The 25,527-nt window shown below is 40.4% G+C and overlaps 1 protein-coding gene across 6 annotated transcripts in view; it reads right to left on the bottom strand.

Annotated features, from left to right (window-relative positions):
- SNX4 (sorting nexin 4) overlaps positions 1-25,527 on the bottom strand; it is a 79,669-nt gene that overhangs the window by 11,987 nt on the left and 42,155 nt on the right. For all 6 annotated transcript variants that reach the window (XM_065539115.2, XM_074033257.1, XM_005547921.5 and 3 more), the window contains 4 exons: positions 24,654-24,726; positions 21,125-21,186; positions 11,475-11,540; positions 2,664-2,753 (listed from right to left, as the gene is read on the bottom strand). In XM_065539115.2, coding sequence (XP_065395187.1) covers positions 2,664-2,753; positions 11,475-11,540; positions 21,125-21,186; positions 24,654-24,726 — 291 coding nt within the window. The remainder of the gene's footprint in view (positions 1-2,663; positions 2,754-11,474; positions 11,541-21,124; positions 21,187-24,653; positions 24,727-25,527) is intronic.

The raw sequence follows: 25,527 nt of genomic DNA, 5'->3' as shown, positions 1-25,527 counted from the left end.
ATTTTCCTGCCTCAGCTTCTTGAGTAGCTGGGATTACAGGCATGCACCACCATGCCCAGCTAATTTTGTATTTTTAGTAGAGACGGGGTTTCTCCATGTTGGTCAGGCTGATCTTAAACTCCTGACCTCATGTGACCTGCCCACTTCGGCCTCCTGAAGTGCTGGGATTACAGGCATGAGCCACTGCACCCCGCCAAAAACGTCATATATTCTTAACACAAAAAAAGTTGTTTTATAGATACTTGGAACATTTCTTTCAATAAACATGCCATTATCACATACATAAAACATTTTTTAATATAATGTAAGAACTAATGCTGTAATCTCACATAGCACTGAGTATTCTTAGAAAAAATAATACCTCAAAGTTTTCTTCTTTGTGATTTAGAAAATGTCTATTAGCTTTTTTTTTTTTTTGGAGACAAGGTCTCACTCTGTCACCCAGGCTGGAGTGCAGTGGTGCAATCTTGGCTCACAGCAACCTCTGCCTCCTGGGTTTAGGCAATCCTCCCACCTCAGCCTCCTAAGTAGCTAGGACTAAGGCATGTGCCACCACGCCCAGCTAATTTGTGCTTTGTAGAGATGGGGTCTCGCCCATGTTGCCCAGGCTGGTCTCAAACTCATGGGCTCAAGCAATCCATCCACCTCAGTTTCCCAAAGTGCTAGGATTATATGCGTGAGCCATGTCGCCCGGCCTAGAAATGTTTATAGTTTTTATGATCATAAAAGTAACCCATGTTCACTGTAAAAAGATTCTAATACAGCAATGCACAAAATAAAAAAAAGAGGCTGGGCGTGGTGGCTCACGCCAGTAATCCCAGCACTTTGGGAGGCTGAGGTGGGCAGATCACCTGAGGTCAGGAGTTCGAGACCAGCCTGACCAATGTGATAAAACCCCATCTCTACTAAAAATACAAAAATTAGCCGGGGGTGGTGGCGCATGCCTGTAATTCCAGCTACTTGGGAGGCTGAAGCAGGAGAATCACTTGTACCCAGGAGGCAGAGGTTGCAGTTAGCAGAGATTGTGCCACTGCACTCCAGTCTGGGCAACAGAGTGAGACGCCGTCTCAAAAAAATAAAAAATACAAAATACAAAAAGAAAGTTCAAGAACACTCTTTCCTCCAATCCCACTATCCAGATATAATCTGTGTTACCAGATAGTACATAACCTTCCAGAATTTAGCTAGGCATTGACAAATACCATATCCACACACCCCAAATGGTTCCTACCTCTTTTCTCACATGGCTATATATCCTGGCCATCTTTCCATGTCAATATACCTTAATCCTTTTTATAATTTTTAAGAGCTGCAGAGAATTCCACTGTACTCAGAAATTTTCTCTTTTTTTTTTTTTGAGATGCAGTCTCGCTCTGTTGTCCAGGCTAGAGTGTAATGATGTGATCTCGGCTCACTGCAACCTCCACCTCCCCCGTTCAAGCCTTAGCCTCTCCAGTAGCTGGGATTACAGGCACCCACCACTATGCCTGGCTAACTTTTTTATAATTTTAGTAGAGATGGTGTTTCACCATGTTGGCTAGGCTGGTCTCGAACTCCTGGCCTCAGGTAATCTATCTGCCTCGGCCTCCCAAAGTGCTGGGATTCAGGCAGGAGCCACCTCACCCGGCCAACTTTCTTTTGCTTGGTGACTTGAAAATACATTGGTGAGACTTCCTACTACTCAAAGCCCTAGAAGGAAAACAAGCTAACAATGTGCAGATGATTTCACACCAGTCACCATACAGGTAAGGGAATAGTGATCTTTTGTTTTTCTAACAGAATTCTTATACTGCTTTTAAAAGTGACAGGACAGCGGTGGCTCATGCCTGTAATCCCAGCACTTTGAGAGGCTGAGGCGGGCAGAATACCTGAGGTCAGGAGTTTCAGACCAGCCTGGCCAACATGGTGAAACCCTGTCTCTACTAAAAATACAAAAATTAGCCGAGTGTGTTGGCGGGCGCCTGTAATCCCAGATACTTGGGAGGCTGAGGTAGGAGAATCGCTTGAACCTGGGAGGCAGAGGCTGCAGTGAGCCGAGATCACGCCACTGCCCTCCAGCCTGGGCGACACAGCCAAACTCTACTCTGTCTCAAAAAAAAAAAAAAAAAAAAAAAAGTGACAGGGTAACTGTCCAAAAGCCACCTATTCTGGGAAAATAATTCCTTTTTCTAAATTGATCAGAAAAAAATACATTAACTTTTTCCTAGTCACGTAGGACTACCTAAAAGAGAATTCCCTTTGGCTCTGTAAAAGATACCACAAGAACAGATAAGAAAGTCCTTGTTACATAAGGACGTTATACAAGCTACTGATAAGACACACGGAATAAAAACAGCAATATACAACCTAGTAACAGATACTGTTACACACACTCTGTATTTTGCTTCCAAGCTTCGAACTGGAAAAAGTGGAAACAACAACATACAGACACACTTGATGCCTGAGGCTGGTAGGTTTTATCAAAATGATGCTTCGAGGGTAGGCCTCGTCTTACATGTTTATGCCTAGCACTCTGCAACACAGAGAAATACAATGAGACTTCACTCATTATGTCAGGGAATGCATTCATTTAAAAAACACTTTACTATCTGTACATTACAGTGGCATATGAGGAGAGTGGCGAACAACCCCATGGCTGCACCTGGAACTTTTATTAAACTTACCGCAATGCTTCTGCATAAAAAAGATACTCTTTTAACTGATCTGCATAATGTTCTTCATCTTCCAAAATATCATCAATAGAAGATGCATACCTGTTTAAAAAAAAATGGCAAAAATAAAGAGTTATTTTCATTGGAACGCAAAGTATTAGGGTTCTAAAGAAGTGCAATTAGGCTGGGCACAGTGGCTCACAACTGTAATCCCAGCACTTTGGGAGGCCAAGATGGGCACATCACTTGAGGTCAGGAGTTCGAGACCAGCCTGGCCAACGTGGTGAAACCCTGTCTCTACTAAAAATACAAAAATTAGCCAGAAATGGGGGCAGGCACCTGTAATCCCAGCTACTTGGGAGGCTGAGGCAGGAGAATCTCTTGAACCCGGGAGAAGGAGGTTGCAGTGAGCCAAGATCACACCACTGCACTCCAACCTGGGTAACACAGCAAGACTCCATCTCAAAAACAAACAAACAGACAAACAAACAAACAAAAAACAGCAATTCTAGGTGTGGCCCACAGACAATTTGCTACCCATCAGTGATGCTGTAAGTACAGACAGTGAGAATTAGCATTCAGAATCACTGGTAGCAATGTGTAATTACCATGATGATTTTATTGAATTTTACCAAAATGTTTTGGTCAGCAATGACTTAGAAATAAAAACCAAACAAAAAATGTTCCTTTTCATAGGCAGCTTAAGAAGCTTGTAAGACTGTAATATCTTTTGTTCAAAGACATAAATAAAAGGGCTACAAAATCTGCAGAAAGAATAAGAGTTGGTATTATTGGTATACTGGTATACATATGTTCTTGGTTGCAACTATTTATTTATAATGATGCCAAGAAGCTACAAAGAAAAAGTAGAGTAAATAAAGATTACAGAAAATTTTAGAAGCTCATTTTATACTAATTCTTAATAGCAACCTCTGCTTTGATTGGGAGACTCCCTCAATGTCATACCAGTTTCATTCCCACACGAGTCTTCATTTGTACAGAATATGATGGCTCCCACATTGCTTCTCCAAACCACACAAGCACATGTCTCAACAACTCTAGGAAATTTTCCCAGATTGCTTTAGTCTTTAGTCATCATTCTACTTCCGTTCCCTTATCAACAATGTAGAACTTAAATTTTATCAAAGTCATATCTCATGTGTTGGTTTTTTAAAAAGTTATTCTTTTATTTGAATTATGTATTTGTTGAACATCTACAATGTGCCAATTGATAGGTTGAGTGTGACAAATCTAGTGACAAAAGAAAACTCGGTACTAAAGCCAGGGTAGATGGAAAAGCTGTAGTCGGAGATTGTACACTAAAGCCCAGGAGTTTAAGACCAGCCTGGGCAACATGGCAAGACCCTGTCTCTACAAAAAATACAAAAATTAGCCGAACGTGGTAGTGCATGCCTGTAGTCCCAGGTACTTGGGAGGCTAATATGGGAGGTCTGCCTGAGCCCAGGAGGTCCGAGGCTGCAGTGAGCTGTGAATGTGCCATTGTACTCAAGCTGGGGTGACAGAGTGAGAATCTGTCTCAAAACAAAACAAACAAACAAAAAAAAGAGAATAAATCATAGCTGATACAAGGTATTATAATTTAATATAAAATTGTATGAAATATATGGCAAGTTGCAGTTTATTAGATACATTTAATTACAAACACCATTCCACTGTTCCTTTTAGATTGACATTAGATAAGGAATTACCAGATCTAGATAATGCAGGACAAGTGAGCCCCAAAATTGGAAGTTAGCCCAGGAGGGTTATTGGCTTTGCCCAGGAAAGAATTCAAGGGTGAGCTGGTGGTGTCAGGTGGAAACCTTTTATTGAAGAGCACTGCTCCTTGAGGAGCAGGACTAACTCACAGGCAGTGCACCTCGAGTCCGCCTCGTGTGTTGGTTTTATTTCTCTGATAGCACTGTAAATTCCATAAGGACAGGGGCTATGTGCATGCACTACTTCTGTGTGATACAACAGGTATCCTTCTTTCAAATTAATTCTGGTTCCTTCACACGGACATATTTTATATCTCTAGGCCTGCCTCATCAAGTTTATTGAAGTTGTAAGACAAAATAAACAAAACCATGCTAAGGTTCATTTGAAAAGCAATGTGCTTATAGGATTTATAAAAACAGTGAACATATACATTCTGTAATTACAAACTTACAGCTATGAGAGTGAAGAATTTCTTATATGTGACTGAAAAAAAGTCTTGAGAATCACTGTTAAGAGTAGGAAAACCTGCCTTTAGTTCCTAAGTCTATGATTCTGGAAGAGTTAATGTGAAGAAAACAAAGAGGAGCACAGGGCTGGTGGCCTGAAGATAGGAAACACAGCGTAGGCAGAAACTAGAATATCCTAGGGTGGGGAAGTATAAATGATAAAGATTTTTAGATCTCAGTACTGAGAATTTTATTTAACACTTTAATAAATCAACTGAAGGCATAACCCTAAATTCTGGCAAACACTGAAATGCCAAATCAAGAGACCACAGGAAGACTTAAGGTTAAACAAAATAGTTGAAAAAAATAGCTAGTTGGTCTGGAACACGGCTTAAAGGAAAGTAATATTTACATAAACACATTTTTTCCTTTTTCTCTCCCAGCTTTAAGGTATAATTTAAAACTTGTATGTATTTACAGTGTACAATATGATGTTTTGACATATGTATACATTATGAAATGATTAAATCAAGCTAAATTAACATATCCATCACCTGACATACTTAGCATTATTTTTTTGGTGAGAATATTTACGATCTATTTTTTGTCTTTTTGAGTCACAGGAGTTCTTTCTATACTATGGTTAGAAATGTTTGCTTCTGTACTTGCTTCTTCACTGTCTTAATAGTGTCACTTTTTAAAAAATAGTAAAGGCCAGGCGGGGTGGCTCATGCTTGTAATCCCAGCACTTTGAGAGGCTAAGGCAGGTGGATTACTTGAGCCCAGGAGTTTGAGACCAGCCTAGGTAACACAGTGAGACCCTGTATCAATTTATATTAAAATTAAAAAAAAGTAGTAAAACATACATAAAATTTACCTTGTTAATAATTTTTATGTGTACAACTCAGTGGTATTTAGTGTTGCATAATCATTACCACCACCCACCTCCATAATTTTCTCATCTTCTGCAACTGAAACTCTGTACCCCATTTAACTCCCCATGTTTTGCTCCCTCAATGGTATCAAGTGGTAAATAGGTCTTCATCAAAATTTAAACAAAAATTTTAAATTTGATGAAGACCAATTTGCCACTTAAAGTAATTTTTTCTTTTCATATCCTTTTTAGCAGTATTTTCCACTAAAAGCTGTAATTTACCTTTTACAATTATGTGTATGATCCAAATTGAATTAGTTTTGTGTCAAGTGTAAGATAAGGCTCAAAGTTCTTTTTTTTTTCCATGTAGATATCCAGTTATTCCAACACCATTTGTTGAAATGAACTATAGAAGTATGAGTCTATTTCTGTACAGAATTCTGTTCCATTGACCGTCCCTCCCTCCCACCCTAAATGAACTATAGAGGTGTAAGTCTATTTCTGTACAGAACTCTGTTCCATTGACCCTCCCTCCCTCCCTAAATGAACATAGAAGTGTGAATCTATTTCTGTACAGAATCCTGTTCCATTGACACCCTCTCTCTCTCTCTCTCTCTCTTTCTCTTTCTTTCTTTCTTGACGGAGTCTCGTTCTGTTACCCAGGCTGGAGTACAGTGGTGCAATCTTGGTTCACTGCAAGCTCTGCCTCCCGGGTTCACGCCATTCTCCTGCATCAGTCTCGCAAGTAGCTGGCACTACAGGTGCCTGCCACCACACCCAGCTAATTTTTTGTATTTTTAGTAGAGACAGGGTTTCACCATGTTAGCCAGGATGGTCTCGATCTCCTGACCTTGTGATCCACCAGCCTCGGCCTCCCAAAGTGCTGGGATTACAGGTGTGAGCCACTGCGCCCGGCCATTCTTTCTTTCTTTCTTTTTTTTGAGACACAGTCTCTTTCACCCAGGTTAAAGTGCAGTGGCAGGATCATGACTCAACTACAGCCTTGACTTCCTGGGCTCAAGTGATCATCCCTCTTCAGCCTCCCAAGTAGCTGGGACTCCAGGTGCACGCCACCACTCTCAGCTAATTTTTGTAGTTTGGGTTTTTTTGAGATGGAGTCTTGCTCTGTCACCAAGGCTAGAGTGCAGTGGTGCAATCTTCAGCTCACTGCAACCTCTGCCTCCTTGGGTTGAAGTAATTCTCCTGCCTTAGCTTCCTGAGTAGCTGGGACTACAGGTGCATGCCACCATGCCTGGCTAATATTTATATTTTTAATAGAGTCAGTCAGGGATTTGCCATGTTGGCCAGGCTGGTCTTGAACTCCTGACCTCATATAATCCACCCACCTTGGCCTCCCAAAGTGCTAGAATTACAGGCTTGAGCCACCACACCCGGCCTAATTTTTGTAGTTTTTTGTAGAGACAGGGTTTTGCCATGTTGCCCAGGCTGATTGCAAACTCCTGGACTCAAGGGATCTACTCGCGTTTGCCTGCAAAGAGCTGGGATCACAGCATGAGCCACTGTACCTGGTCAATCTGTTCAACTTTATGCCAATAACTCACTATCTTTACAACTTAGCTTTATAGTAAATCTTTTATTTATTTATTTATTTATTTTTTTGCAGGGGGGACAGAGTTTTACTCTTGTCACCCAGGCTGGAGTGCAATGGTGGGATCTCAACTCACTATAGCCTCCGCCTCCTGAGTTCAAGTGGTTCTCCTGCCTCAGTCTCCGGAGTAGCTGGGATTACAAGCGCCCACCACCACGCCTGTCTAATTTATTTTGTATTTTTAGTAGAGATGGGTTTCGCCATGTTGGCCAGGCTGGTCTCAAACTCCCGGCCTCAGGTGATTCACCCGCTTCGGCCTCCCAAAGTGGCATGAGCCACCATGCCTGGCCTAGTAAATCTTGAAAGTAATATATTCCAGCTTTGTTCTTTGTCAAGATTGTTGTAGCTATTCTAGGTTCTTTAAATGTCCATATAAACTTTTATTTTTTATTTTATTTTTTTGAGACGAAGTCTCACTCTGTCACCTAGGCTGGAGTGCAGTGGTGTGGTCTCGGCTCACTGCAACCTCTGCCTCCCAGGTTCAAGCGATTCTCTTGCCTCAGCCTCCCAAGTGGCTGGGACTATAGGAATGCACCACCATGCCTGGCTAATTTTTGTGTTTTTAGTAGAGACATGGTTTCGTTGTGTTGGCCAGCCTGGTCTCAAACTCCTGACCTCAAGTGATCCACCTGTCTCGGCCTCCCAAAGAGCCGAAATTATAAACATGAGCCATTGTGCCCGGCCCATGTAAACTTTAGAATTAGCAATTTGGGAGAACTGACATCTTATCAATGTCTTCCAATCTATAAACATAGTTTGTCTTTCCATTTATTTAGGTTTTAATTTCTCTCAGCAATGTTTTATATAGTTTTCAGTGTAGAGGTCTTTTGTATCTTTCATTAAATTAATACCTAAGTTTTGTGTTTTGATGTTATTTATCATAAATAGCATTGTTTTAATTTTTTATTTTCAAATTGTTGTTGCTATTATATAAAAATATATTTTAAAATATTAAACTTGTATCCTGCATCCTGATTAAATTCAGTTGTTGGTTTGCCATATGTAGATTAAACTGGACCCCTTCCTGTTATCATATACAAAAATCAACTCAAGATAGACTAAGGACTTAAATGTAAAATCTGAAACTATTAAAAAAAAAGAAAGAAAAGGAAAACCTAGTAAATACCATTTGGGACATAGGCTATGGCAAAGATTTAATGATGAAGACTCCAAAAGCAATTGTAACAAAAACAAAAATTCATAGTTGGGACCTAATTAAACTAAAGAGCTTCTGCACAGCAAAAGAAACTATCAACAGAGTATACAGATAACTTACGGAATGGGAGTAGATATTCTCAAACTATGTTATCTGACAAAGGTTTAATATCCAGAATCTATAAAGAACTTAAACAAATTAATAGGCAAAAAACAACTCAATTTAAAAATGGGCAAAGAGGCCAGGCATGGTGGCTCATGCCTGTAATCCCACACTTGTGGAGGTTGAGGCAGGAGAATTGCTTGAACCTGGGAGAAGACTGCAGTAAGCCGATAGCACCACTGTACTCCAGCCTGGGCGAAAGAGCAAGACTGTTAAAAAAAAAAAAGAAAAAAAGCCGGACGCGGTGGCTCACGCCTATAATCCCAGCACTTTGGGAGGCTGAGGCGGGCGGATCACGAGGTCAGGAGTTCAAGACCAGCCTGGCCAATATGGTGAATCCTCGTCTCTACTAAAACTACAAAAATTAGCTGGGCGTGGTGGTGCATGCCTGTAGTCCCAGCAACTCAGGAGGCTGAGGCAGAAAAACTGCTTGAACCTGGGAGGTGGAGGTTGCAGGGAGCCAAGATGGTGCCATCGCACTCCAGCCTGGGCAACAGAGTGAGACTGTCTCCAAAAAAAAAAACGGTGGGGGGGCGGGTACGGTGGCTCACCCCTATAATCTGAGCACTTTGGGAGGCCGAGTTGGGCAGATCACTCGAACCCAGGAGTTTGAGACCACTCTGGCCAACATGGCAAAACCTTGTCTCTACTAAAAATACAAAAATTAGCTGGGCGTGGTGATGGGCACCTGTAATCCCAGCTACTCACGACTGAGTCAGGAGAATTGCTTGAACCTGGGAGCAGACATTGCAGTGAGCCGAGATTGCGCCACTGCACTCCAGCCTGGGTGACAGAGAGACTCCGTCACAGAAAAAATAAAAACAAAAATAAAAATAAAGGAGTGGGGGAAGGACATGAACAGATACTTCTCAACAGAAGACATACATGTGTGCCAACATATAAAAAAATACTCTACATCATTAATCATTAAAGAAATGAAAATCAAAACCACAATGAGATACCATCTCACACTAGAATGGTTATTATTATTTATTTTTTTAACATGAATAATAGAGACATGTTCTTGCTATGTTTCCCAGGCTGGTCTTGAACTCCTAGGCTCAAGAGATCTGCCCACCTCAGCCTTCTAAAGTGCTGGGATTACAGGCGTGAGCCACTGCACCTGGCCAGAATGGTTATTACTAAAAGGTCAAAAAATAATATGCTGGCAAGGTTGCAGAGAAAGAGGAACACTGTTGTTGGGAAAGTAAATTAGTTCAGCCACTGTGAAAAGCAGTCTAGAGATTTCTCAAAGAACTTAAAGTAGAAGTACCATTCAACCCAGCAATCTCCCAGTTCTGGGTCTATATCCCCCAAAATATAAATTATTCTACCATAAGGATACATGCATGCCTATGTTCACTGCCACAGTATTCACAATAGTAAAGACATGGAATCAACCTAAATGCCGTGAACGGTGGACTGGATAAAGAAACTGTGGTACATGTATACCATGGAATACTACATAGCCAAATAAAAGAACAGACGCAGCAATATGGATGCAGCAACATGCACGCAGCTGGAGGCTATTATCCTAAGTGAATTAACACAGGAACAAAAAACCAAGTATCACACATTCTCACTTATAAGTGGGAGCTAAACATTCAGTACACGTGGATACAAAGAAGAGAACAACAGATACCAACGCCTACTTAAGGGTGGAGGTTAGGAGGAGGGTGAGATTCGAAAAACCTCCTCTCGGGTACTAAGCTTACTGGGTAATGAAATGATCTGTACACCAAACCCCCACGTCAGGCAATTTACAAACCTGCATGTGTACCCCCTGAACCCATAATAGAAGCTGGAAAAAATAAAATTAATTCAGTTGTTGGCCAGGTGTGGTGGTTCCTGCTGCTAATCCCAGCACTTTGGGAGGTTGTGATGGGAGAATCCCGAGGCCAGAAGTCTGAGACCAGCCTGGGAAACACAGCAAGACCCCATCTCTAAAAAAAGAAAAAAAAAAATTTTTTAAATTCAATCTGGGAACAGCAGCTCATGCCTGTAATCCCAGCACTTTGGGAGGCCAAGGCAGGAGGACTGCTTAAGGCCAAGAGTCTAAGATCAACCTGGGCAACATAGCAACACTCTGTCTCTACAAAAAAATAAAAATAATTCGCCAGGCGTGGTGGCATCACCTGCAGTCCTAGCTACTTGGGAGGCTGAGGTGGGAGGCGTGCTTGAGCCCAGAAGGTTGAAGCTGCAGTGAGCCGTGACTGTACCAATGCACTCTAGCCTGGGCAGCAGAATGAGACCCAGTCTCTTAAAAAAAAAATCAGTTGTTAGTTCTACAATGTTTTTGGTTGATTGTTTATGGTTTTCTGAGTAAAAGACCTTGTCTACTGAAAATATAGTTTTGCTTCTTCCTAATATTTAGGCCTCTTATTTAATTTTCTTGTCTCACTATACTGAGCAGGGCCTCCAGTACAACGTTTACTAAAAGCGGGGAGAGCAAACAACCTTGCCTTTTTCTTGACCTTAGGAGAAAGCCTCAATATTTCACTATTAAGTACAATATTGGCTATAAATTTTAGACTGAGAAAATTCCCTTTTATCCCTAGTTGATGAGACTTTTTACTGTAAATGGGTGTTAAAATTCGTCAAATGCTTTTTCTACATTTATTGAAATGAACATACCTTCAATGTTTTCATCTTCATTCTGTTAAAATATAAATTAGACTGATTTTCAAATGTTAAACTAACTTTGCATTCCTGAGATAAATTTAAGTCGGATATGTACACATAGAGCACAATATAAATGCCAGCAAACTTCATAAAAACAGAAGAATAGAAGAATCACTAACGCTTCACTACAGGACTTCACCTCGGGCTTCATAAAAGTTCTTCTGGAGGTACTTACACATCCATATGATGACCAGCACTCTGCAGTCCATCACCCATTTCTTTTTCTATGGCACTCCATTCACTAGGGAGTAAAAGATAAAACAAAAGCAACATGCATTAGAGATATGGAATAGTATTAAATGGAGTCTTTTCAAGATTCTTGTCTAGCTAGCTTTAAAATAATGTATAGTACCCATATTTGGGTTTGTTTTCTATAACTCAAATATGCTGTTTCCCCTTAACAACTAAATGTAAGTGAAGGCTTCAAAGGCTGATGCTTGCTGCTAAGTGTAAGGTAAGTATCATACAAAACAGCTGCTGGTTATAGGTAACATTCTCAGTTAGGGGGCTGACTTAAATCATTTGTAAAGCTTTTAAAAAATATGGATGCTGGCCCTACTCTTGATCTACTTAATCAGAAGCTGTGGGGATAGAGTGAGACATGTACATTTTTAAATACTCCATGTATAGCTCTGATGAACACACCTGACTACAAGCCACTGTTCTAGTAGGTAACAGAAAAAGACAACTGTATAGAAACAGTAGATGCAGAGTAAAGTTTAATAATAATAATCATATTACACAAGAAAGCTACTAGAGCCACAGATAATTTTGTTGTCATTTCTGTGAAATGCTTTACATTAAAAATCTTTTTATGGAAGTTATATATGCTTATTATAGTAAACTGGGAAAATAAATCTATAATCCCAAATGCCACGAGATAACATACTTTGATATACCTCCTTCCAGTCTTTTTATTTGTGTAAAGTGGCTGAGATCAAATGGTATATGTGAGTTTGTATCATGCTTTTTTTAAATAGTATTTTCCCATACTATTAAAATAATTTGTTCTAAACATCACTTTAAATGGCAACTCACAATCTTTTTAACCATTTTCCTGGCTATACAGGTTGTTTCCAATTTTTCTGCTATTTAAAGAATGTATAATAAACATCTTCAATTCCAACATATCATAAAAAATAAAATAGTATTACATATACTCTTAGTATATATGAAAACTATGTATCTTTTCCCTAAAAAGTTAAAAACACACACACACACACACACACAATTTTGTATACAATTTCAGAGACTTCAGACAACCTGAAGTCCACCCTCACCTCTTGGATCTAGAACTCCAACTAAAAAACCACCAAGGTTGCTCTAGTATTTTATAGCCCCATTAAATAAAAAAAAGGAAAAGACTCCAAGAAGGCCTAAGAGTCAAGATTTTGGACAGAAATGAAAAATATTATTAATTACAACAAAAAGAAAAGTTTAGAGCTAAATTTAGTAACCCAGTCTGGTGTTCATCGAGGATAAAATCTCTAGCCCCAAACAGGTCTGTGGAAATAGGTTCTATTTGTTTATATTTCTGTATGAAACTTTGTTTAAACAAGAGCTCCACGCTAAAAAAAGGTTTGAAAATCACTGTCTTCATCTACCCCAACAATTAAGAATAGACACTCAGGCCCAGAAACCTAACACAGTTTACTCAAAGTCAGGCAGCTGATCAGAGACAGAGCTGAGCCTAGAATCAACCTCCAACAGAGTCCTCTATCTACCAGTCCCAACTTAACTTTTTTTGTTGTCTCAGTCAAAAGAGCTTTTCAGCCGGGCACAGTGGCTCACGCCTATAATCCCAGCACTCTGGGAGGCCAAAGAGGGCGGATCACCTGAGGTCGGGAGTTCGAGACCAGCCTGACCAACATGGAGAAACCCCATCTCTACTAAAGATACAAAATTAGCCGGGCATGGTGTTGCATGCCTGTAATCCCAGCTACTCGAGAGGCTGAGGCGGGAGAATCGTTTGAACCCGGGAGGCAGAGGTTGTGGTGAGCCGAGATCGCACCATTGTACTCCAGCCTGGGCAACAAGAGCAAAGCTCTGTCTCAAAAAAAAAAAAAAAAAAAAAAAAAAAAAGAGCTTTTCACCCACTTACCATGCATATAACTAAAAAATTAAAAATTAAAGTATAGAATCATTAAACACAAGTACATCTTTGTGTCTTTGAGCTTTGAGGTACATAACAAGTTGGTGTACCTTTGCACATGGCTTTTTGAAAGAAATTTGTATATTTTCCTGGAATCTCTTGAAAGGAACTGTAACACTAAATCTGGGAGAGACAGTTACTTTTGGTTGCTTCCATATGGATTCATAACCTATGAATTAAGATGAATATTTTAAAATGTTCAATTAACAGAACACAACATTTTCAGGCTATTAGCTCCTGACTGCTTTCATCAGCTTTTAAATGCATAGTTATTGGTACTTAAAATTCTTTCCCCCTCTTCTCTAAGTCTTTTGCAGAGTGAACCCCACCTATGTATTTAGTCCATTTCTGTACAGGTGGATCTGAAAGTTCCTGTCTGAACATGAAACTAGTACTGTAAGCCCCTATAGGGAATAGCCCTTTTTTAGGCTTATCCTAAATTGGGTCAGGGGCTATTAATAGGGGAAGGAGGCTGCAAAAGGCCTAGGGATGTAAGAGCACAAAATAAACTCCTCTACTTAAATGAACAAACAAACAAAACAAACATAACAGCAGCAGCACCATGATCATACTACAAAATCTTCCGCGTTTCTTCTCTGAAAGGCTAATTCCTGCTCATTTCTCACTTACATAACATATGTCGCTTCATGTCAGTTCTTTTCCACTCACAGATCAGTCTTTTTTCTCAGTCCATTCTCTCACTCCAACCTCCAACTGCCACAATTTTACAAAAATTACTTAAGGAATATCTTGAAAAAATTTCAATTAAGAAAAAAAAGCTGATAAAACCAGCTTTGTATTTCTTCCTCTCTCCAAAGAACCAAAGAACAAATTAAGGTTTTTTCCGATTACGTGGCCCCCAACTTTTGAATTTTTTCATTACTCTTATAGGTCAGCAACACTGAAAAGAAAAAAACCATCTCCCACAAACTGGCGCTGCTCAGCAATCCTTTCCACATTCCTAAGTGATGCCTTCATCAGTGCTTCTCAGGCTGGGATGTTTTCACCAGGGATATCAGAAGCCATATAATAGACATGGCACACTCTTTCTGAAGAATAAATTTTACTTAAACATTACTGGGGGAAAATAAACTTTTATTTTTTTTTTTATTTATTTTATTTTTTTTTATTTTTGAGACGGAGTCTCGCTCTGCCGCCCAGGCTGGAGTGCAATGGCCGGATCTCAGCTCACTGCAAGCTCCGCCTCCCGGGTTCACGCCATTCTCCCGCCTCAGCCTCCCGAGTAGCTGGGACTACAGGCGCCCGCCACCTCGCCCGGCTAGTTTTTTGTATTTTTAAGTAGAGACGGGGTTTCACCGTGTTAGCCAGGATGGTCTCGATCTCCTGACTTCGTGATCCGCCCGTCTCGGCCTCCCAAAGTGCTGGGATTACAGGCTTGAGCCACCGCGCCCGGCCGAAAATAAACTTTTAAAAATAAATATTAAAGTATCCATACAATGTAGATTTTGCACGAATTGATAAAACTCAAGACTTCAGAGAGTTCCTGCACTTGGTACAGCTGCTTGTGGCCAATGCCCTGTGAATTGATGAAGGAAGGGAAAGGAGGTTTTGCAGTAGGACAAGTTTGAGTATTATCGGCACCCCTCTCTCCAACCCCCGCAAAAGAGAATTCTCTGCACTGTTTGAGACAGACTGCCCAATGTCATTCCCCTCAATCCCCACAACCACACAATTACACAAATTTGTTCTCAAAAAAGACACCCACTTCATGGCGCCTTCTACAACTCACCTCTCCCCTGCCTTAAGACAGCTCTGTGCTTTCCCTACCTTCTCCCTCGTCCACGCTCCTATCCCTCCCCTGTCCACCATCCCTCCCCAGCCCCAGGCTCAGCCCCCTCAAAAAAGCCCTACTCCCCTTCAAAAATAACCACAGTTCAGCTTTCTCCTCAGGGACTTTTAAAAAAAATAATTTCAACTTTTATTTTAGACTCAGGGAGTACATGTGCAGGTTTGTTACATGTGTATACTGGATGGTGCGGAGATTTCAGATACAAATGAGCCCATCACCCACATAGTGAGCACAGTGCCCAGTAGTTAGTTTCTCAACCCTTGTCCCCTCCCACCTTCCCTCCCCGCTCTAGCAGTTCCCGGTGTCTACTGTTGCCATCTTCACATCCATGGGTAGGGACTTTCTTAAAAGATTAATCAATAACTTGCTGTCTTTCCTTCCTTAATCCTTTCCTCTTATTCCTAGGATCACTAGGACATAATATCATACCACTTAAACTGCTTTCCAAATTAACACCAAAGATGTACTTACCCATTCTCCCCCTTCTCATCTAAACTCAATTTCTCTCTTTTTTTTTTTTTTTTTTTTTTGAGATGGAGTCTTGCTCTGCCACCCAGGCTGGAGTGCAGCGGCACAATCTTGGCTCACTGCAACCTCTGCATCCCAGTTCAGGCGATTCTCCTGCCTCAGCCTCCCAAGTAGCTGGGATTACAGGCACACCAACACACCTGGCTAAATTTTTGTATTTTTAGTAGAGATGAGGTAACACCATGTTGGCCAGGCTGGTCTTGAACTCATGACCTCAAGTGATCTGCCTGCCTCGGCCTCTCAAAGTGCTGGGATTATAGGCGTGAGCCACCATGCCTGGACTAAATTCAATTTCTCTATAGTGTAACTCCAAGCCTTACTGAAGTGTTCCCTTCACTTGCTTGACTTTGCATACTCCAGGTTCCTCATCAATTTCTTGCCTGATCCCTGAACACAGATATTCCCTAAGGCTTGGCCCTTGAGTCTCCTGTAGACTTGCTCTAACCCTCTAATATTATCAACTAACCCTATGTTTAAAAAAAAATCACTTTGTAAGGACACTTTGTATATATAACTCATATTCTCACTGGCTTCTTAAATTCCTGATCCAAATTTCTAACTGCTTAATAAAAATCTTTAGAATGCAATTTATCCACAAGAGAACCCTCAAACTCATCCCTCAAACCCACCATTCCACCTACATTCTCTATCACAATCCTCCTAGGCACTCAGCTGCCCTAAATTAAATCTTGGTATTCTTAGCACCTACCATGGTAACAGAAGCTCAGTTACTGTGCGCTGAATGACTGAAAAAATCCATTGGTAAGTCTATCATTTAGGCCTCTTCATTCTTCACTGGCAACCGCTCTAGTTTGGGTCTTGATTAAATTACCTCAACCACCTCTGGTCTTTCTGGCTCATTTTCATAAAATGTTTTTATTTATTTATTTTTGTTTTTATTTTTTAGAGAGACAGGGTGTTGCTCTGTCACCTGGGCTGGAGTGCAGTGGTGTGATCACAGCTTGCTATAACCTCGAACTCCTGGGCTCAAGTGTTCCTCCCGCCTTAGCCTCCCAAGTAGCTAGGACTACAGGCATGTGCCACCACGCCTAATTTTTTAGTTATTTTTGTAGAGATGGGGTCTTGCTATGTTGCCAAGGCTTGTCTTGAACTCTTGGCCTCAAGCGATCCTCCTTCCTTGGCCTCCCAAAGTGCTGGGATTACAGGCCACCACACCCAGCCTCATGAAATTTTTTAAATGTAAAGTGGCTTTCTTTTATTAAGCTGGCAAAAAAAAAACCTGTACAATATTTATCATGTGGCATTAATGCAAATAATTTTCTTTAAAGTTTGATTCAACCAATTGATCTTTTGTCTACCTGCCTCTCAAATTAATTAAAAAGTTTATTTATTAACTATAATAAACGTGCTACCTTTGAGAATGTTTAGTTTATGTTAATCCTCCCCCCCATGTCTCCTATGGGATATAATTTTTGTTTTTAAATAAGCATTGTTCCCAAGTTTAATTGGGTTCCAGTTTGAGTAATACTAAAAATTAGAGATGACTCATGCATAAATTTAAAATCAATGTTAAGTCAGATAGCATGAGGTAGACTTCAAAAAGTATACTACTATTTGTCTTTCTTCCCATTACACTATTCTTTTACATTTGACCATGTTTTCTTTTTTTTTTTTTTTTTTTGAGACGGAGTCTCGCTCTGTCGCCCAGGCTGGAGTGCAGTGGCCGGATCTCAGCTCACAGCAAGCTCCGCCTCCCGGGTTCACGCCATTCTCCCGCCTCAGCCTCCCAAGTAACTGGGACTACAGGCGCCCGCCACCTCGCCCGGCTAGTTTTTTGTATTTTTTAGTAGAGACGGGGTTTCACCGTGTTAGCCAGGATGGTCTCGATCTCCTGACCTCGTGATCCGCCCGTCTCGGCCTCCCAAAGTGCTGGGATTACAGGCTTGAGCCACCACACCCGGCCTTGACCATATTTTCATACACTCCCAGTCCTAGTTATGAAGAGTTTACATTTTTATAATACCAATAAGCGTCTTTTAATTAAAAAATGTCATATAACCCTGATCTGTCTCAACTTGCATTTAATTTTAATATATTGATCAACCAAAGACATATGGATGATCTATTACTCTAATAAATGAATTAAATTTAAATCTCTATCTTACATCTTACATTCAAATAAATTACAGATGAATCAAAAATTTATGAAGCCACAAAATACAGAAGAAATGAGAATTTTTTTCCCCACCTAGAACCCACCACCTGAGAAAAAATTTTTTTATTTTTTGAGATGAAGTCTCACTCTGCCACCCAGGCTGGAGTGCACTGGCGTGATCTCAGCTCACTGCAACCTTCACCTCCTGGGTTCAAGCAATTTTCCTGCCTTAGTCTCCTGATTAGCTGGGATTGTAGGACCCCACCACCATGCCTGACTAATTTTTTTATTTTTAGTAGAGACAGGGTTTCACCATGTTAGCCAGGCTGGTCTCGAACTCCTGACCTCATGTGATCCACCCGCCTTGGCATCCCAAAGTCCTGGGATTATAGGCATGAGCCACCACGCCAGGCAACATAGTAAAGTCCCATTTCTGCAAAAAATACAAAAAGTAGCAGGGCATGGTGGTGTGTGCCTGTAGTCCCAGCTCCTCGGGGGGCTGAGGCAGGAGGTTCACTAGAGCCTGAGAGGCAGAGGTTGCAGTGAGCCAAGACCACACGGCTGCACTCCAGCCTCGGTGACAAAGTGAGACCCTGTATTAACAACAACAACAAAAAACAGGTGCGGTGGCTCACGCCTGTAAAGCCAGCATTTTAGGAGGCGAAGGCGGGTGGATCATGAGGTCAGGAGTTCAAGACCAGCCTGGTCAACAGGGTGAAATCCCATCTCCACCAAAATACAAAAAAAAAGAAAAAAGCCCAGGTGTGGTGGCGGGTGCCTGTAATCCCAGCTACTCAGGAGGCTGAGGCAGAGAATTGCTTGAAACCAGGAGGCGGAGGTTGTAGTGAGCTGACATTGTGCCACTGCATTCCAGCCTGGGCGACAGAACAAGACTCCATTTAAAAAAAAAAAAACCCAAAACAAAAACCAGGCTGGATGCAGTGGCTCACGCCTGTAATCCCAGCACTTTGGGAGGCTGAGGCAGGCAGATCACTTGAGGTCAGGAGTTCGAGACCAGCCTGGCCACCATGGTGAAATCCTGTTATCTACTAAAAACACAAAACGTACAAAACGTAGCTGGCTGTGGTAGCATGCACCTGTAATCCCAGCTACTTGGGAGGCTGAGGCAGGAGAATCGCCTGAACCAGGAGGCAGAGGTTGCAGTGATTTGAGATTGCACCACTATACTCCAGCCTAAGCGACAGAGTGAGAGTCTGTCTCCACACAAAAAACAAAATAGGAAAGGCCAGATGTGGTAGCTCATGCTTGCAATCCCAGCACTTTGGGAGGCTGAGGCAGGAGGATCTCTTGAGCCCAGGAATTCAAGACCAGCCTGGGCAACATAGCAAAACCCTGTCTCTATTTTTAAAAAAAGAAAGGCGGGGCGAGGGGAAGCAAGGTAAAGCAAATGAACAATGTAATGTATACAATATGCTCCCTTTTCTTTCTTTTTTTCTGTTTTTTTGTTTTGTTTTGTTTTTTTTGAGACAGGGTTTCTGTCATCCAGCCTGGGCTGTTTCAACCCCCCTAGGCTCAAGTGATCCTCCGACCTCAGCCTCCCAAGTAGCTGAGACCACAGGTACGTGCTACCATGTCCAGCTAATTTTTGTACTGTTTGTAGGGATGGGGTTTTGTCATATTGCCCAGGCTAGTCTCAAACTTCTGGACTCAATCAATCTGCCCACCCCAGCCTCTCAAAGTGTTGGGATTACAGGCGTGAACCCCTATACCCAGCCTCCCCTTTCACTTTAAAGAAAGGAAAAATGCATTTGTTTGTATGCTAATATATTCCATTAACAGTGCTTTTTTTTTTACTAGAAGGATACAAGAAACTAAGAAAGTGATATTAGTTATGTCAGAGCAGGAGACCAGAATAGTTGGCAGACAGGGATGAGGAGACTTTTCTTTTTTCTTTTTGAGACAGGGTCTTGCTCTGCTGCCCAGGCTGGAGTGTGGTAACACCATCACTATTCACTGTAGCCTCAACCTCCTGGGCTTGAGTGGTCTTCCCACCTCAGCCTTCCAAGCAGCTGGGACCACAGGTGCACGCCACCATGCCCAGTTAATTTTTAAAATTTTCTGTAGAGATGGGGGCTCACTATATTGCCCAGGCTGGTCTTGAACTCCTGGCCTCAAGCCATCCTCCTGCTGTGGCTTCCGAAAGTCCTGGGATTACAAGCATGAGCAACCACACCTGGCTGAGACTTTTCACTGTATAAGCTTTTATTCCTTTTGAATTTTGCCCTACTTGAATGTATGATCCAATTAAAAATGTAAAATAAGCCATATTTTAAATTAACTCCATCAAAAGGACTTATAATGGAATATTTGCAAGAATATTTTTCTTATAAAAAGATCTAGATAATAACTTCTAAAATGTCACAACCAAAATAATGAACACATATGAAAATTCACAAAAGAAAGTGGTTCTTACCCTAGAACTTAAAGTATAAAAAAAAAAAAAAGTGGTTCAAAAATAACCAAAATATGCAAGTCATATAAACAAATATACTAATTATCACTAAAGTTAACCTAAGACTACAAAACTCACTCTGCAAAAGTCTTTGTAAATTATAAAATGACAAAAAGAAAGAAAGAGAAAAATCACTAATTCTGTAACCCAGTAATTTCCAATGGAATATTCTTGGGCATTCTGTCAAGAAAGCAAAAGGCTGCAACCCCTGCTTCAATCAGAGTTTTACTTTTCATCTGATCAATATATTGAAAATTCTCACTAATTTTTATTTAAAGAAAGGCTTTGAAATGAAAGCCTTGAAAACCACTATTAAAGGACATTATTTGAAAAAAATAATCTTCTCACGCTGGGCACAGTGGCTCACGCCTGTAATCCCAGCACTTTGGGAGGCTGAGGTGGGCAGATTACCTGAGGTCAGGAGTTCGAGACCAGCCTGACCAACATGGTGAAACCCCACCTCTACTAAAAATATAAAATTAGCCCGGTGTTATGGCACATGCCTGTAATCTCAGCTACTGGGGAGGCTGAGGCAGGAGAATCGCTTGAGCCCAGGAAGCAGGGCTTCCGAGATCACATCATTGCATCAGCCTGGATGACAAGAGAGAAACTCCGTCTCAAAAAAACAAAAACAAAAACAAACAAAAAAAAGAAATAACCTTCTCTCCAGACTCATAAATTTTCAATAATTATTGTTTTTAGGCAAAAAGCTAATTGTTTATTTTTAAAGTTTGTATGATGCTTACCTGAAAACTCGCCCATAATTCCCATGTACTTTATATACACCATAGAGTCGATCTGCTACTCTCTGAAATAAATATTTAATAGAAATTGATTTTAGGTCAAAGTTATATCCTCATCCAAAAAAAAAAAAAAAAAAACCCAAAAAACAAAAAACATGCTTAGTACAATAAACTTGGAAACAGAAAAAAGAAAATTAGTAATCTCCGAAAATCCCATCCCCCTAAAACTAAAACCAGTGCTCTTACCATATTTATCATATCTTATACTTTCATACTTCTTTTTCTGCAAAGTTTTTAATTACTGTTTTTAAATTGCCTACAGCAACAGTGGTAATATGCTTACCCATCAGGTTAGTATTATCTTTAATAAATACCACTATAAATAGCTGCATAAATTTCACTAAGTAGTGTATAAAATATACAAGCATTCCTTGTTGAATAATCTTATTGGCATTCAGTTATTCTTAATTTTTCAATATTATAAAAAGTTATCTCTGAGAATAAGGCTTTTTCCTTCAGACTGTTTCCTTATAATAAAATTCCCAAAGTGGAATTAACCAAGGGAAAGGATGTATTTTCAATTCTATTGAGATACAGTTTTATATATAAATGCTGAATATATGCAACTATGCTACTTTGTCAAAAGATAACTCCTAACCAATGAACACATTATTTTAATAACAACAGAATTACAATTTACATCACTGAAATGAAATGTGTACTGCCTAGTCATTCACAGAAATTTTACAAGTTAAAACAAAACCTCAATTTGGTAATTAATTTGCTTTATGTTCCCCCAAAGCATTATGAAAATGAACTGGAAGACCAAAAGTTCATCCTACAAAAAGCTCTAGAAAAAATTTCTGGTATACAGGTTCTAAGTATAAATTCTAAGGATAAATTATCTCCCTGATTCCTTACTCAAACACGAGTATGAGGAATTAGGCATTAATGACAGAACAAATCAACCCTTTCAAGATCTCCCCTTACAGTGACAGAACCGCCACTGCAAATACTTCAAGTAGGTGTGTGAGGATCATAAAATATTTTCCATCTATCGTTGGCCTGCTCTGAGGAGACACATACCCACTAGACTGGGGTCCACACACTACAGGTCTGCCACTTGTTTTGTAAATTGAGTCTCACTGGAGCACAGTCAGACTCACAGTGGAGCTGAACAGATGCAACAGAAACCATAAAGCTAACAAAGCTGAAAACACCTGCTATCTGGCCTTCAGAAAAAGACGCTGGCCCCTGTGCTGGAACCAGCTTCCGGGACAAAGCTCATAGTCAGTCCTATTTCTACTTGAAACTCTTACAGGTTGTCCCCAGACCTCTAAACTAATTTCTCTAGGATGTCACTTCCTTCTTCTTATTATTATTATTATCTTGAGACAGTCTCACTCTGTCTCCCAGGCTACAGCATAGTGGCACGATCTCGGCTCACTGCAACCTCTGCCTTCTGGGTTCAACCAATTATCCCACCTCAGTCTCCCGAGTAGCAGGGATTACAGGCGTGCACGACCACACCCAGCTAGTTTTTGTATTTTTAGTAGAAACAGGGTTTCACCATGCTGGTCAGGCTGGTCTCAAACTCCTGACCTCAAGTGATCCGCCCACCTTGGCCTCCCAAAGTGCTGGGATTACAGGTATGAGCCACTGTGCCTAGCCCCCAAGTACTTTTTGAGCATTCTGTGCAGTGTTGAATGTTCTTCTTTCTTTTTAAGTGCTTCCATCATCAAGTAAGGTTGGAAAACATCGAGACAATAAAATCAACAGGTTTTTTTCTGTAGGACTTTTCAGACCTTTAACATCACATAAGAATCATGACTGCTCAAGGCAGATACGATTTGCAGTAGGAACATCTTACAGGGTTAGCATTCCAGAGAATATATGATGGAAAATGTCATTCTAACACTAACTTTTCTAGACCCCTGTACTTTCAAATACCAAACCTCCTTCCTAGAAGCTGAGCATTCATCCTCTACTAGGAAGCATGGAAGAGACGAAGAGAAGTTGCTGAAAAACCACTTCAGAAAAAAAAACTAGAAGTAATGTGTACAATGCAGATTCTCTGAATGTTTGTCCCCATCCGCACCTCCCACGAGAACTAATGCCTAATTTGTCTGGGTAATTTCAAGGCAACCAAAGGTCCAGAAATTTTATCTCATTAATCCACAGTATTTTCTAACACCCAGTTCTTGACTGTAGCCTAATAATTATCACCGGTAACTTTTCTTTTATGAGAAGGTATCTTATAATTTATTCAAAGAGTCCAATGATACTCTTGAACAGTTAAACTGGAGATCAAAACAATATAAGATCTTCAGAAGAATTTTTTTATTCTATTTTTTCTGTACTGTCATGGAAATCTTGAAACATACAAAAAGCATATAGAACAGAAGGATATACCTCCATTTCCCAACACCCAGCTTCAATGATAATTATATGGCCAAACTCATTTCTTCTAAAACTGCCCCCGCTCTCCACTGCTCATTGGTAGACTCATTAAAATAAATTCCAGGCAACATATTTCATTTCAAGAGGATTCTGGCCAGGCGCGCAGTGGCTCATGCCTATAATCCCAGCACTTAGGGAGGCTGAGGTGGGCAGATCACTTGAGGCCAGGAGTTGGAGACCAGCCTTGTCAACGTGGTGAAACCCCATCTCTACTAAAAATACAAAAATAGCTGGGCATGGTGCCACATGCCTGTAATCCCAGCTACTCAGGAGGCTGAAGCAGGAGAATTGCTTGAACCCCGGAGGCGGAGGTTACAGTGAGCTGAGATTGTGCCACTGCACTCCAGCCTGGGTGACAGAGCAAGACTCTGTCTCAAAAAAAAAAAAAAAAAAGTAATAATAATGAAAAAGAGGATTACAGATTCCAATCAGCATAAAATGTGACCTTACCTGGTATCCTAGTCTCTTTCAAAGCCTTTGGCACAGGCATGTTCTAAGGTTCCCTCTAGGTTACCACAAGGGACCAGAGTGGATGGTACATTTTCCAGGTACATTAATTTACTGAAAAGTATTTTCCTCCTTGCCTATTACAGCCGAACTATATGGTTAAGTATAATTATTATTCCTTGATTTCTAGCCCCTTTTGTCATGGCAGACTATTATCTAAAATTAGTTTATTTGGTAGAATTTAAGAGCACAGACACAGGATGGCCTAAAATCTATAAACTATTTCACAGACCTCTAAAAAAAACATGAAAGAACACGATATGTAGATCTAAAATCCTACACATATTCACATTCCAGCACTGAAACGGCAGGCCTTTTGACAACATCTGAAACAACTATTCTATTACAAACCATGGAGAAAACAGGCCAAAATTCTTTGAGTTGTTTATAACAGAAACCATTTCACATTTTTTTAAAAAGTGCAGTTTAGAGGATGAACATATTAAATTCAAATGCAAAACTCAGGTATTCATGATAAATACCACCCATTACTTAAAAACATAATGATTAAATGAGAAGCACTTCCTTATAAATGTGCATCAAAAAGCTTTTGGGGATCACTTACAGCTCTGACACGAAGAAGATGTGAGATGACAGACTGTAGTTCATCACTATAGTGCTTAAGGTCAGTAAATCTCCTGAAACAGGAAACAAATAAAAAATCGTTTTTCAAATGAAAACAAGCACTCAAAAACTGAAAGTAAAAACAGTAGTTCCCGAGAATAACAAAGCTGATTCTATTTAAACATATGCTGGCCTTAAACATTTACATATCAATATAAATCCAAAAAAATCTAAAATAAAATGATACTTTCTTTTGATATTTTGAAAGTCAAGATATCACACTTCATAATTTACCTCGTGGAACTGAGATACAGAAAAAAATCTGTTGGTATGAAAAAATTACTTTGAAAATACAAAACAGGAAAAACTTTAAGGAGCTAAAAGACACATTACGGTGCAATCATAAACTCATGGTCTCTAATCTCAATCTTAATTCTGCTCAAGTAATTTGCTTCCCTCATCTATTAACTGCCATTTTCCATAAGAAGCAAACACTTCTGATGCACCACCTGTCACTCCCCCAACAACCCCTTCACAGATAAACAAAAGCCATCAGATGGGAACAACTGCCACCTTCACCTCCTGCCAATCAACTTACACACTTCCCCATATCTACATCATTTTTTCCCTCCCATTAGGATTTCTTCCCATCTAACGCTCTAGATTCCATTCCAGCTACAACCCATATTCCTATTTCCTAACTTCCTATCTCTATAAGCTTCTTCTCACTAGCATATCAATTAACTCAGGTCTCTCACAGATTAAAATACACACTCCCTTGACAACACACCCAGCTATTAACACCCTGTCAATATCTACCCCTTTTATAGCCAAGCTTTCACAAGGCATCACTTCCCCAGCAATAACCACTTCTT

The sequence above is a fragment of the Macaca fascicularis genome, chromosome 2 (genome assembly GCF_037993035.2).
Source record: "Macaca fascicularis isolate 582-1 chromosome 2, T2T-MFA8v1.1".
Lineage (NCBI taxonomy): Eukaryota > Metazoa > Chordata > Mammalia > Primates > Cercopithecidae > Macaca > Macaca fascicularis.
Note: the sequence above shows the minus strand (reverse complement) of the source record. Positions and strands in the feature narration are given on the sequence as shown.